General features: G+C 34.6%; 1 protein-coding gene across 2 annotated transcripts in view; it reads left to right on the forward strand.

Moving 5' to 3' along the window:
* LOC106062762 (neural-cadherin-like) overlaps window positions 1-15673 on the forward strand; it is a 61067-nt gene that overhangs the window by 33902 nt on the left and 11492 nt on the right. For both annotated transcript variants that reach the window (XM_056044218.1, XM_056044278.1), the window contains exons 22-32: window positions 1134-1322; window positions 2353-2653; window positions 5549-5852; window positions 9134-9296; window positions 10209-10447; window positions 10915-11051; window positions 11878-12126; window positions 13178-13396; window positions 13501-13615; window positions 14481-14547; window positions 15043-15154. In XM_056044218.1, the coding sequence (XP_055900193.1) occupies window positions 1134-1322; window positions 2353-2653; window positions 5549-5852; window positions 9134-9296; window positions 10209-10447; window positions 10915-11051; window positions 11878-12126; window positions 13178-13396; window positions 13501-13615; window positions 14481-14547; window positions 15043-15154 (2095 nt within the window). The remainder of the gene's footprint in view (window positions 1-1133; window positions 1323-2352; window positions 2654-5548; window positions 5853-9133; window positions 9297-10208; window positions 10448-10914; window positions 11052-11877; window positions 12127-13177; window positions 13397-13500; window positions 13616-14480; window positions 14548-15042; window positions 15155-15673) is intronic.

A 15673-nucleotide genomic window follows, 5' to 3' on the forward strand; every position in this document is an offset into this window, starting at 1 on the left:
CGTTTAGCTTCATACATTCTACATTTCTACTGTTTATAGTTTAGCTTCATACATTCTATATTTCTACTGTTTATAGTTTAGCTTCATACATTCTACATTTCTACTGTTTATAGTTTAGCTTCATAAATTCTACATTTCTACTGTTTATAGTTTAGCTTCATACATTCTATATTTCTACTGTTTATAGTTTAGCTTCATACATTCTACATTTCTACTGTTTATAGTTTAGCCTCATAAATTCTACATTTCTACTGTTTATAGTTTAGCTTCATAAATTCTACATTTCTACTGTTTATAGTTTAGCTTCATAAATTCTACATTTCTACTGTTTATCGTTTAGCTTCATACATTCTACATTTCTACTGTTTATAGTTTAGCTTCATACATTCTACATTTCTACTGTTTATAGTTTAGCTTCATACATTCTACTTTTCTACTGTTTATAGTTTATTTATAGTTTAGCTTCATAAAACTTCATAAAGTCTACATTTCTAGTATTTGTAGTTTTGCTGTTGTTGTTTAGACCTGTTTGTTTTCTTAAACTGTCACTCAAACTTAATTTTTAAAAAGTTTACTATTAAACAAATGTCTTCTTATAGTGTGAATTTGTTCACTTGAAGAATCTGTTCAATATTTCCTTACAGCTTGGTAGCTTCACATTCATCTCACTTATTTTATTGATCAAAAATAGTTACCACTAGTGGAGTGACCTTATTTTTTTAACATCTCTTTCAATGTAATAACTTAAGGTCCATTATCAATGAAAAAAAAAAAAAAAAAAGCAAAGTTCCCCTTTCAGACCTTGTGGTCTATAGGGCAGATGATGTAAAGGTCATCTGTTTCTGTGGCCTACGGTTAACAAGAGTGTCATGTGGCCAGCGCAACGACCAACCGCCTTTACTTTTCCCAAACTAATGTCAGGTACCCATTAGAGCTGGGTGGACTCAGAAGGCGCCCAAAGATCCCGAAATTAAAAATCCCAGTCGTCACCAAGATTTGAACCCTGGTCCCCAATTTTGAAGCCAAGCGCTTTACGGCTCAGCCACCATGCCTCCAATTATCAATGAAAGCAGACCATAAAACTCTTGCTAAGTTCTATTGTGTCCATTAACTAATTACATGTCTCTTCACAGACCTATAACCTGACTCTGATTGCAACAGACTCTAATCAACTTCACAGTGCCACTACTAATGTACAGATTTCAGTCATCGATGAAAATGATAATGCTCCAGAGTTTGTTCAGTCAACTTACTCTGTGATAGGGCTAGTGACTGAAGAGGATACAACAGTCACTCCACAAAATCCAAAGTTCTTAGTGAAGGTTTGTCGATGACATTACTCTATTTTAAATAGTCATGGAACAAGAAAAACAACTTTTTTTTTTTTAGTTTTAAACTCAGTTTAAAAAAGAGTTGAAAAAAATGTTAAATTATTTGTCATGGAACAACAAGAACTGGTTAAGTTTTTTTTTTTTAGTCTTTAACTCAGTTTAAAAAAAGAGTTGAAAAAACGAACTGTTACTTGATTTGCTTTGCTGAGTTTATTAGACAAGTAGAGATTATTGTCAATGTTGTTTTTTTTTTTGTTTTTTTTTTACATTAAAGTGTTTTGCTTTTACACATTGATCATCTGTTGTTTTATTTTTTAAGCTCTTATTCATAAATAAATAACTACTCTTATATGTGCCTTAAAATGTTAATACTACAAATACTAGAGTCATTAAATATGAGTTTAATTCTGGACTAATAGGACTTCAACCCTGATTGGCCTGTAGATCTAATGGTCTGGTGGCTTGCTTTCACTTAAGTGATAGAAGAATAAGCTCAAAGGACGTTTCACATTCTAGTCCATGTCCCCTTTTTTGCTGTCTGAATGTTCATGAAATTTACAGCTCTGAGTTCCTTTAATTCCCTGCATGAAACATTCTTATGATTTCTATCTTAGTGAGTTCCTTTAATTCCCTGCATGAAACATTCTTATGATTTCTATCTTAGTGAGTTCCTTTAATTCCCTGCATGAAACATTCTTATGATTTCTATCTTAGTGAGTTCCTTTAATTCCCTGCATGAAACATTCTTATGATTTCTATCTTAGTGAGTTCCTTTAATTCCCTGCATGAAACATTCTTATGATTTCTATCTTAGTGAGTTCCTTTAATTCCCTGCATGAAACATTCTTATGATTTCTATCTTAGCCCTGCATAGCTATTTTTTCTATCATAATTTAGATCAGCATTTTTAGTAGTGTGGGTCTACCAGTGAGCTCTTTATGTGCTGCATGTATGGTGACAGAACCCTGAACTTTATGCGCATTCCTAGTTTCATTGAACCAAAGTTTCTCATTTACTGTAGGTGAATGCTACTGATAAAGACAAGTCTCGACCTCAAACAGACATTCGCTACTACTTGATTGGGACAGTCACCAACTTTACCATCAATGAGAGGACGGGAGAAGTTTATCTGACCGGTGCTTTGGACAGAGATGTGCCCAACCCTGTCTACGGTGTGACGGTCAAAGCAGAAGACGAACGTATCAATCCACTTTATGGCTACGCGGATGTTTTGGTTTATCCCATGGACATCAATGATAATGATCCTGTATTTGACCAAGCGTCTCTAAATGGCAGGCTGAAAGAGAACCTTGCTAATGGAAGTAAGTTATTCTGTTCTCTGCATAGAGTACTTTTAGTATTTACTAATTGACCTGCTATGTTTGCAGGGCCAGCACTAGGCCTCTGTAACCTATGCGACCGCAGTAGGCCCGGGCTATTTCTAGGTGTAAATTATTAAATTAAACCATTTTATAACTTATAACAGATTTCCTGGGGCCTCCTAATTTACCAGGAGCTCCTGGAAATCTGAAATAGCAAAATATACGAAAAAGTTCTGGAAATATTTGGAAATTATTAAAATCTTTTGAAAACCTGTACAAATCTGAATTGTATAGACAAAAATTGTCCTTTTGGGGTGTCATTCAATATGGAAAATGCCAATCCTACGCACGATAAAAAAACCCGGCATTATGCAATACCCATAATTGTGGAATCTAGTGAAAGAAGCTTCTCACGCCTCAAACTAATGAAGAATTACTTGAGGTCAACAATTCTCGTAGTGAGATTGAAACATTTGGTAATTCTTGCTATTGAGCGAGATTTATGTAGGAATTAGGGGTGCACCGGATAGTACTTTTTGATATTCGGCCGGAGGCGAATATGGCCAGACACTAAAATTTGATATTCGTCCGAAGCCGGAGCTGAATACCTACATGGGCCTATCATAAACTATTCTGTGTAACGTTTGAGATGGTGTGTGATTATGTATGAGGCCACCAATTATAAAGACGTATGTGGGATGGCCAATATAGAATTTATAAACGTATATTCAACTAATGTAAATCTTTCAAAAGGGTTAAAGTGCAATCTGAGTTGTATAGTGTGTAGATGTTTGTGTTCATGTATTTCAGACCATCAACTGGTCATTAGGCTCGTGTTTTAAAAGCCACATACCGCTTCTGGTCTGAGCCTGATACTCATAGTGGTTAAGAATGTATCTTAAGTAATACCAGCAATAATGAGGAGTTACTTGACACATTATTGAGAACATGGTTATCAAATCAAGACACAAATAACACAGGAGTATGATTCGAAGTTAACACGTTAGAAAAAGGAATAAAACAGTGATATTGATTTACAAAATAATGCATAAATCTAATTTAATATAATAATAATGTACACATCCTTTAAAAGTTAAAGCATTAAAGCACAGCAAAATAAAATGAATATATATGACAAGTTCTAAGTTTCAACAGAATTTATTAGTCATTACATTAAGGTTGAATTATATTTAAGAAAAAAAAAAGTTTTTCAGCATTGTCTGGTATACATTTTGTACGATAGTAATAGTTGTTAATTAGCCCAGCGACACCGAACAGTCTTCCCGTAGCTCAGCGCCCTAATTGAAATTTCTCTCCAAGTAAACAAACTTAGTGTCATCATCTAGTGACCTCTAGACAGTGTCAATATGTCTTATCAATTTGCGTTAATCCATTCTGGCTTACTAATGGTCAGTGTCTATAAATACATTAAGTGTCATGAACTAAACAAATAAAGGAGTCGGGGGATGTTGAGCTCTCCATTTAATTAAAGATATCCCTGGTCAGTGTTTTCTATGCTAATATAAACAAATATTTTCTTCTTGTATCTACATTAAAATTAGTTACTGTCTTACTAAGCTATGAAATATAATAATATACTATTTGTGTAGGGTTGCAAATGATCACTTTTGTTGGTGTGTGTTTTAAAGTCCAACCTCATAATTGACATTTACATTTATCTCTAAGTTAGGAATCTTGGTAACTGTGTAGAGATGTGGCTTATAGTCCAGCCCCCTAATTGAGACTTATCTCAAGTAAACAAACTCATTACCCGGTCATCCATATAGAGGTGTGGCTTGTAGTCCAGCTTCTTAATTGACAACCTATCTCCAAGTAAACAAACTCATACCAGGTCAACCGTGGAGAAGTATGGCTTGTAGTCCAGCCCCCTAATAAAGATTTCTCTCTAAGTAAACAAACTCAGTTCCCTCATAAGGCTTGACCTCTTGACATCTGGCTTAATGTGGTCACCTGTCTATCTATGAACTCAATATTATGGACTTAACTAACAAAAGAAGGTGGGGGCTGTTTATCTCTACCTCTGGAGATAGACCCCCACATGTATAGACCAGATGTGTTTGTATTTTTTTTTTTTATTTTTTTTTTTGGCAAAAGACTGTGCTGTATAATATATATTTACAAAGCTTATATCAACTCACTCTGTCTGGTCAAAAGTTTGTACATGTGATTTCTCCCACACCCCACCTCTGACGTAGGACGTCATCATCTTCTTTTTTTGAAGTAACGTCTGTATTTTATAAGATAAGATCAAGCTGAAATTTGGCTCAATTATTTCTTTTACCTGACAGCACCAGAATCAAAGAAAAAATGCACCAATTTGTAATAAATTATTTTGATTGATATCTTGAACAAGGGAAAGAAATTGTAGTTGACTGAAGTGGTGGTATACGCTGAGTTAGTCCCCTTTATAGGTGGTCATCTGAGTCTTAGTGAACACAAGCCTAAAAAAAAAAATAGGTTGACACTATAGAAACAAAAGATACACTCTTCCATGTTCATAAACTCTCCTTATCTTATGAAATACAGACGTTACTTCAAAAAAAGAAGATAATTATGTCCTATGCATCGTGCATCTAGTCATGCATGTTAACTAATGACTTAAATTCTGCTACGCCATTGCTTTTCTTGGCTGGCTCAGGCAACCCATTCCAAGCTCTAATAGCACTAGGGCAGAGTGGTTTCAGCCATGAGTTCAAATTCAGGTCGTTCCACCTTTAAATTTTTTTTTTACAAATGCTTTTTTATTGTTAGTCTACAAGTTTAATTACATGACTTATCCAAATTGATTGATACAAGTACGATTAATATAAGCTTTTATTTTATTTTAAAAAGTATTAGTTACAAATATTTTTTGTTCCTACATCCTCTCGTCAGATTTCTGCATGACTGTGGTGGCAAGGGACAAGGACGACGGCTTGAATGGCACTGTCAGTTACTTTGTGTCAAAGTCACAGCCTAGCCCTGACAGGTCGGCACTGTTTACTATTAAAACCACTTCTGGAGACATTTATGCTACAGGACGTCCTGACCAGTACGATCGTGAGACGAATGAATATATGTTATTGGTTATTGAAGCACGTGACGGTGGTAATCCCTACAGATCAGCTACAGCAACTGTCACTATCACCCTTGATGATGACAATGACCAGATTCCATTTTTCCCACTGCCTCTATACACGTAGGTATTTTTTTTTAGTAGTAAAATTTGATATTAAACCTAATTTCATTGATATATGTTCCCCTTTCAGACCTTGCGATCTATAGGACAGATGATGTTAAGGTCATCTGTTTCTTTGGCCAATGGTTAATGAGCATGGTGTTATGTGGCCAGCACAACGACCAGCTGCCTTTACTTGCTCCAACTGAAGTCAGGTACCCATTAGAGTTGAGTGGACTTAGTGGAGCCCTAAAAATCCAGAAATTCAAAATCCTAATCTTCACCGAGATTCAAACCCATGACCCCCCATTAATTGATCTATAGATGTTTGAAATCACTGAATGTAGGTCCAAAATCAAGTCCACCTCTACATGTCTGTCTGTTCAATATTTCAGACATTCATTGGTGCAGAATCTAAGTCACACTGAAAGCAAATAAAACTGAAAATTAGGTTTTTATATTGTTACAGCTTTCTACTATATCTATACTTATAGCTCTCTAGAAACTACCTTAGTTTCTCTCCAAGTCTAGGTGTCCCTGGGTTCAGTTCTAGTTACAAAAAAAAAAAAGAGTTACAACTCTATCAAAACACAGAAACTTTAATTAAACTTTCTGGCACATATCGCACGCTCTCTCTTCTGACAACTAACACACTTGCTGTCATTTGCGCATTTGTAAAAATAGATTATACACACATACAGCCTTTAGCGTCATCACATGACTATTATTTCTTTACTGCTTAGCCAACCAATCTGACCAATCAAATTACAGCTTAACGTCATTCGTCACACTATAGTTTGCATTTCTGACCAATTATAAATCCTCTATTAAAAAGACGAGGCAAACTTGGGCTTTCCCGGGAGCTAGCTATTGTCTGCTGGCATTGGCTGGACTAACATCAATTGCAGGATGTTTGTATACATAAAGATATTACATGAATATAATGTAAACACATTACTATTCTATATATATACTTTGTTAACTTTCTATCTTCACTTGTAACATGGTCATATCACTAAATCCACTGGACTTCACACAACTTATTTCATCAACTTATTGAGGAATCACTTATTTGTTAAATAAATTCCAACTGACCAGAAACTTTTTTGCTACAACAACTGACTGGATACTTGTTACAACACAACAACTGTCAGTGGTCAGGGTACTAAATGACTTACGTCACAGTTCTGACATAGTATATCAATACTTTCTATGCTGGGCTTGTCCGCAGCCTTTTTGCTGGGCTTGTCCGCATCCTTTTTGCTGGGCTTTTCTGCAGCCTTTTTGTTGGGCTTGTCCGCAGCTTTTTTATACACTAGACCATGAGATTATGATGGTCAGATTCTCTTCCTAAAGTGACTTGGAGCCTACCTGACTGAATGCACCCGAAGTGTCGTGCTTAACGAGTCTACAAGTACGGAGTACACCAGTGATCAGTTATAGGCCCAGTAATGTATGTATACATACCCACTCAGTGGTGTCATACAGCCAACATCTTAAATCTCTTCTTTGCTGATGACTTGCAGTTATATGATTCATCAGTACCCTCAGAGGTGTTGCATCTCACAGCATAAGATCTGTGGTACTGTTGCAAGGGTGAGCTATTGGTTGAGAATAAGCTCAAAATGAACGAAGACAAGACAGAAATAATTAAGTTTGGCACTCAGAACACAGATTCCCTTTTTATCAAGAACTGCCAGGTTCCTTTTGTCCATGTAGTTGATAATCTTGGAGTTTTCTTTGACTCAACACTATTTTTCGACCCACACATGAGTCAGCTCTGCAGCTTCACAGATTAGGCCAGATCTTACCATATTTAATAACGGAGTCAGCAAAAAAGCTAGCTGTGGCATTCATACTCTCCCACATCGACTACTGTAAGGCAAGCCTTGAAGGTATACCCGATGACAAAATTGCCAAGCTGCAACGATTTCAGAACAATGCCGGACAAATAGTCCTAAGAAAAACAAGATGAGATTCTGCTACTATTCTCTTGCGCACACTCCATTGGCTTCTAGTGAAAGCAAGAATCAACTAAAATCAGTGTCATCAGTGTATCTATGATAAAGAAATACCCTTGTTCCTAAGCGAGCTGATTATTTCATATCTCCCTCAGAGAGCCCTGCGCTCATTAGACTCAACACTTCTAGTGGTGCCACGTATCTCCCTCAAAAGCTACGGTCTGCAGGCTTTTTCATTGCACAGACCAAAGGTTTGGAACTCACTCCCCATTGATCTCAAACAGACAACATGCTTCACTACATTCAAGAAGAACATTAAGATCTATCAGTTCAAAACTTTTTTTTAGATTTAGTTTGTCATTTTAGCTTAAATGTTTGTAATGCTATCACAGCGCCTTGAGCCTACATTTTGTTTGTTAACAGCGCTCTGTCAATTAAATTAAAATTAAAATGACTAGAAACTAACTTGCTACAACAACTATAGTCTACATTCTACATTTTATTTTCGGAAAATGTGTTTGATTAAAAGAGTATTACACTGTAATGTCTGTGAAAGACTTTTTGTTTAAACACGACGCTCAGAGGGCCTTTTATAAACATAATAATAATAACATAATAAGGATATTATAAAACCTTTAATGACTTGATATGTGCCATAGTGACTTAGATCAGGCATTTCGGTCCCTCGGTCCTGAACGTGTCTCTAAATTTAGTGATTTTACTCAAGCTGTTATACGAATCAGATGTGACTATTTCTTTGTTAAGAATCTTAGTGCTTTTATGTTGGGCTTTTTCTAGTTTCCTTATGTTCTGTTCAGGTACAGAGGATGCATATTCTCATATTGGCTGAACCAAGGTTAAATAGCACTTTAGTTTTGTGTTCTTATTTGATTTGTAAACATTTCTTTAAATAAACCCTAATGTATTGCTTGATTTTTTAAATAATTCCATCAATATGAGGATTCCGTGATAACTTTTCATTTATTATTACACCTAGATATTTTGAACTTTTAGTCTGTGTAACTAATGAATAAAAAAAAGTTTTTATTTGTTTTATTTTTAGTTGCTCTTATTTACGGACATTTTTCTGTCTGGGAAGACATGCTCCAATTAGATTCCCGTTTCTGTAATTTTTCTAATTCTTTTTGTCAACTTTCAGTACCTTGTGTTGTTTTTAATGTTCTGGTTTTTTTTTAATGGCACCTAGCTGTCTCCATTTGATCACGTTAATGTCATTTGGGTTTCTTGTTTTAAAATTTGTTTAAAGATGAAAGTCTTGATTGCTTATAGTCAATAACCTTACAGTAAAACAACTTTACAGTAAATACTTTTTATTTGCAGTGCTACAATGTCAGAAATCACCACTTCTGGAAGTATTCTCCTAGTGCCTGCTATTGATCTGGACCTGGATCCCAAGCTTCAGTTTAAACTTTTAGGATCCCCAGGAATAGAACACTTCATTGTTTCTACTTTAGGTCATCAGGCTAATATACAAATCTCAAAGGTATGCTATCTTTACTCTTACTGTGACTAGTCACAATACACAATTAATGTACAAATCTCAAAGGTATCTTTACTCTTACTGTCACTAGTACAACTAATATACAAATCTCAAAGGTATCTTTACTCTTACTGTCGCTAGTTACAATACACAACTAATGTACAAATCTCAAAGGTATCTTTACTCTTACTGTCACTAGTTACAATACACAACTAATATACAAATCTCAAAGGTATCTTTACTCTTACTGTCACTAGTTACAATACACAACTGATATACAAATCTCAAAGGTATCTTTACTCTTACTGTCACTAGTTACAATACACAACTAATATACAAATCTCAAAGGTATCTTTACTCTTACTGTCACTAGTTACAATACACAACTAATATACCAATCTCAAAGGTATCTTTACTCTTACTGTCACTAGTTACAATACACAACTAATATACAAATGTCAAAGGTATCTTTACTCTTACTGTCACTAATTAGAATACACAACTAATATACAAATCTCAAAGGTATCTTTACTCTTACTGTCACTAGTTACAATACACAACTGATATACAAATCTCAAAGGTATCTTTACTCTTACTGTCACTAGTTACAATACACAACTAATATACAAATCTCAAAGGTATCTTTACTCTTACTGTCACTAGTTACAATACACAACTAATATACCAATCTCAAAGGTATCTTTACTCTTACTGTCACTAGTTACAATACACAACTAATATACAAATGTCAAAGGTATCTTTACTCTTACTGTCACTAATTAGAATACACAACTGATTGGAATCGTTTGTGCTGTTCAATGTTTGCATGAAATTCAACCTTACAGACTCGCCTTAGGGATTCTACTTTATATACAAGTGATGGTATTTGTATAATGTGTGTTCTTGTTTCTCCAGCCAGTGGATTATGAAACTGACCCACATGTCTACAACATGACACTTTATGTTCATGACGAGATTGATACCCATATAAACTCCACTCAGATCCAGATATTTGTCACCGATTACAATGACAATCCTCCAGTGTTTGAATCTAGTTCCATCACAGTCCAAATGCTGGAGGAAAGACCTGCTGGAACCTATGTGGCCACTTTTAAAGCTAGAGATGCTGATTCAGGCCTGAATGGAGAATTTGAGTAAGTGTTTTTCAATTTAATTACTCGATTCAACCTGTAAATGACCTGTGTGACATGCCTACACATTAATAATGTAACCAATGCTTGACCTCTGTGACATACCTTCACATTTTGAAGCACCCAATGCTTGAGCACTGTGACGTACCTACACATTATAGTTTTGTTGTAGCCCATGCATGTCAACAGAACCCCGTGTACATCTCTTATATTTTGTTTTACCTAATTGTACTTAATGAATGTTACTTATTTCACCAGTTATTGTCTCTATGGCACCTGTTATTATTGACCTACTTTAAGTATAGCACCAAATAGTAAGAGATAAGACTAGATCTCTGGAAACCCATGGAAGCTCCCCTCCACTAGCCTGTTGAGCAATGCTTGTAGATCTGTTATCATCTTGTTGGTTGCTGCTGGTGAAAATGTTTATTAGTAATGTTCACTTATTGTTTTATTTGTTTCTATTCCAGTTTTACAATTGTGAGATCCTCTGACCCACGATATGAATTCTACATTGATCCCAAGTCTGGCAACGTTACAACGAGGAAACCTGTGGACAGAGAAGTCTCAGACGTTAGACGACTCATTATTCTTGCTACTGATAAAGGTCAGTGCACAGTATCTGTACATTTTTCCAGGCCGTCTGGACCATTCTTTTTTTTCTAAATCAACTTACTGAAGACTAGAGACTTTTATTTGACCCAATTTTCTTTGCTCTGTACTCTTTTGTTCAAGGAGTTTAATTCATTAATATAGAAAGTGTTCATACATTGGTAGAATATGCAACTGTTTTAACATTGATTGAAAAACAAGTATTTCAGTATTGGTAGAAAAACAAGTATTTCAGTATTGGTAGAAAAACAAGTATTTCATCATTGGTAGAAAAACAAGTATTTCAGTATTGGTAGAAAAACAAGTATTTCAGTATTGATAGAAAAACAACTATTTCAGTATTGGTAGAAAAACAAGTATTTCATCATTGGTAGAAAAACAAGTATTTCAGTATTGATAGAAAAACAACTATTTCAGTATTGGTAGAAAAACAACTATTTCAGTATTGATAGAAAAACAACTATTTCAGTATTGGTAGAAAAACAAGTATTTCATCATTGGTAGAAAAACAAGTATTTCAGTATTGATAGAAAAACAACTATTTCAGTATTGGTAGAAAAACAAGTATTTCATCATTGGTAGAAAAACAAGTATTTCAGTATTGGTAGAAAAACAAGTATTTCAGTATTGGTAGAAAAACAAGTATTTCAGTATTGGTAGAAAAACAAGTATTTCAGTATTGGTAGAAAAACAAGTATTTCAGTATTGGTAGAAAAACAAGTATTTCATCATTGGTAGAAAAACAAGTATTTCAGTATTGGTAGAAAGATAAAGGAAAAAGTCAAGACAACACTAACAGTGAATCTATCTCATTGTTCTAGGTGAGATTCCATTAAGTAGTTCTGCTATGCTGTCAGTTCTTCTGGCTGACATCAATGACAATGCTCCATCCTTCAAAGACGACTACCGACCAGTTGTTCCAGAGAATCAAAACTTTGATAATACATTGGTTGTAGAAATCTTTGCCAAGGATCCAGATACACCTGACAATGGACCACCATTTGGATTTAAACTTCCCGACTCCTGTGATGTACCAGCATGCCAGTTTTTTAGTTTGACCTATAACCAAAGTAAGTTGACTTATAACCAAAGTAAGTCAAATACTTACATTTTTTTCCGATAAAACTCGATGTAAATAATTTCTTTGGAATAAAATAGTATTACGGGTTGTCTGAAGTTTACTTGTGTACATATTGGTGGACAGTCAATCAAAATGCATGCTTAACGATGTTTATTTTTATAGTTAACAGACACGACCTTTAACATTTGCATTGATAGACAAGCGGCTTAGATAGTTTCCTATTTGGTTACCTTGTAGCGTTGAAGCAGCTGCCCTGAAAAAGATAAAATAGTTACAAATTTAGCTGATAAAATCTCAATTTTTACAAAGCTTATAGCAACTCACTCTGTCTGTCTGTCTGGCAAAAAGTTTGTACACATTATCTCTCAGACATCCAATCTCGGACCAAGCTGAAATTTTGCACAATTATTTCTTTTACCTGACAACACAAGAGTCATTGAAAAAGAAAATTAGTTATTAACTATTAGTAATTTATTATTTTGTTTAGTATCTTTAACAAGGGAAAGAAATTGTACTTGACTGATGTGGTGGGATAAGCTGAATTATTCCCCGTTATAGGTTGCTGCTTTTAAGTTTGTAGTCAACAATAAATAATTATAAAATGTTTTTATTTTGCTAGCTTGGGGAGGTTTAAGCACTGAGTTTGAATTTTAAGCTGTTCCCTTTTACTATTTTTTATTTCATAAAAGCATTTAAAAAGCGATCACCCAAATACCTCCTTCTTTCTCCCCCACCCCTTTCCCAACTGGTCCAGGCAAGTGATAGGATCATAGCGTATTGAGAAAGCATGAAATAGTGCTAAACAAAATCAATGGGTAAAAATATTTCTAATCGCACAGATTTATTAGTCTAAATCTATTACAAATTTGATGACTGATCCAAAGTAATTGCTTGGTATAAGCTTTTTTTTTTTTTTTTTAAGTTTTTATTTTATTTTTCTTGTTTCCATGTAACTTTTTATAGAACTTTTTGAGTGTTTGTGAACACTAGGGATACTGCCATCATTTGAACCATTACTATAGTACTTTGTCTGTCCTCAGATGCTGATGGAAACAAAGGCACAGCCACCATTAGAACAAAGGTTGTCAGATTTGATCGCGAGCAAGCAAAATATTATCTGCTACCCATTGTCATGTGGGACAGAAATGGCAAGCAAGACTCTAGAACTGCCACCAACACTCTGACTATAGTCATTGGTGATGAGAATGACAATGATCAGAAGTCTGGACACCAAAATATTTATGTTTACAACTATGAAGGTAAACTTGGTTTATGAGTGTTTATTACTTTTAAGTGCATTATAACCTATTCATTTTGTAATTCTGTTTTGTTTAAACTATGATTTGCTTCATTCTTTCTTCAGGTCAGTTATCTGATGCGCAGATTGGTAGAGTCTATGTCGATGACCCTGATGATTGGGACTTGCCTGACAAAACATTTAACAATCTTCTACCAGCTACCTTACAAAACTATTTCAGGTAAAGTCTTAAAGCATGCTGGTTATCAAGTTGATCTTAGTTCACTTTAATCTTGCTAAGAAAACAAAGACAGTTTTGGTGTTGGACAGAGGTGAGTGTCTTGAGACATCCAATTGATGAAACGATCCGAAAATCTAACGAAGCCTTAGGGTTTATTAAAAGAAATTTCGATAAATCAAATAAGAACATAAAACTAAAATGTTATTTAACCCTTGGTTAGGCCAATATAATAGAATATGCATCCTCTGTTAGGGACCCCTCAACTCAAGAAAATGTTAAAAAACTGGAACAGTCACAAAATAGAGCAGTGAGATTCATAACAAACGAATATTCACATTTGACTAGAGTAACACCATTAGTAAAATCACTAAATTTAGAAAGCCTTCAGGACAGAAGGCTCAAAGGTAAAGTAGCAATCATACATAAAACACTGAACCATAATCTTCAAATACAAAAACAAAATTTAATAAAATACTCTGAAAGACACAAAGATAAAGGCACATTCCTCGTCCCATATGCTAGGACAAATTTGTACAAATGCTCCTTCTTCCCTAGTGCTATTAGAGCATGGAATGGGTTGCCTGAGCTAGCCAGGAAAACCAGTGACTTGGCAGAAATTAAGTCATTGGTTAACAAGCATGACTGGATGCATGATGCGTAGGACGTAATCACGTTCTTTTTTGAAGTAACGTCTGTATTATATAAGATAAGATCATGAATAGCGAATCATTAGAATTAAAGACATGACTGTAGCAACGTATTTATCCTTGCGTTCTTACTGTGTCCAATGTTCAGCTACTTCAATAACATTGAGTGTTTTGGTGATTAAACTTCCTTGTCATTCTTTTCTCATTCCTGTGTTCAGTGTGGCTCCAGACACTGGGATGCTCACCATGAAGAAAGGTGTTCCTGTAGGGACATATAATTTTCAGGTAAATAAAAAAAAACAAAAATCTGAGATTAAATAGACATCTTTTTAGTTGGCAACACATTAAGATAAAAAGGGTTTGTTCATCAGGGATTACAATGGGGATTTCTTTGCTATAACTAAAGTGATGTATACTGTCAAATGTAAGACATGGGATATAATGTTGACAGGAGAATTGACAATGTTCATTTTAAGCATACAAAAGAAATAATAAAATAAAACATAATTTTGAACTGATGAATTACAATGAAGGAAAATAAATTTAAATTCCTAATTGTTCTTTAAAGTTTTGTTTCTTCTTAAAACCCAGAATGTAGGTTTATTTTCACCATGTCAATAACTCAATTGGCTATTATCCTGACTTTGTCTAATCATTCCCAATAAGATGAATGATAAGATTATTCTTTATTATAAAAATGTGATAGAATAAAATAAGCAGTAATCAAGGGATCCAAGTCACATGTTAATAGTTTGAATGGCTGCCCATTTTGTGTTTCAGGTGACAGTCTATGACAAGAAATTTTCCTCAACTGTAACAGGGAGTGTGACAGTTACAGTCCAACAACTTAGTGATGAGGCCGTCATGAAGTCTGGATCGATTCGACTTAGTGGTTGGTGGAAATCTTATTTTTTTAGAGACCAGTTGTAGACAACACATAGACATACATAATTATTGCTTGTCAGTATTCAAAGTCTACAGGATAATAAATTCTTGGCAGTATTTCAGTTGTAAACTACACACACAATTCTTGGCAGTATTTCAGTTGAAAACTACACACACAATTCTTGGCAGTATTTCAGTTGTAAACTACACACACAATTCTTGGCAATATTTCAATTGAAAACTACACACACAATTCTTGGCAATATTTCAATTGTAAACTACACACACAATTCTAATAGTATGTATACTCTGAGAGTGTGTTCAGCTAGTCCTGTGATTTACACATATATGTTGCTTGATTATAAACAACTGGCTAAATGTAATTGGATGTATTTGACAGTGAACATTTAATGCTGGAACAACTTGATTGAAATCAACTTTCATGTGAAAGTCAGAATGAAAACCTTGCATCAGGCTCACACAAGAGCTGTTCAAATCTGAGCATTAAAAATAGATCCAGTGACAA

This window comes from Biomphalaria glabrata, chromosome 1, assembly GCF_947242115.1.
Source record: "Biomphalaria glabrata chromosome 1, xgBioGlab47.1, whole genome shotgun sequence".
Classification (NCBI taxonomy): Eukaryota; Metazoa; Mollusca; class Gastropoda; family Planorbidae; genus Biomphalaria; species Biomphalaria glabrata.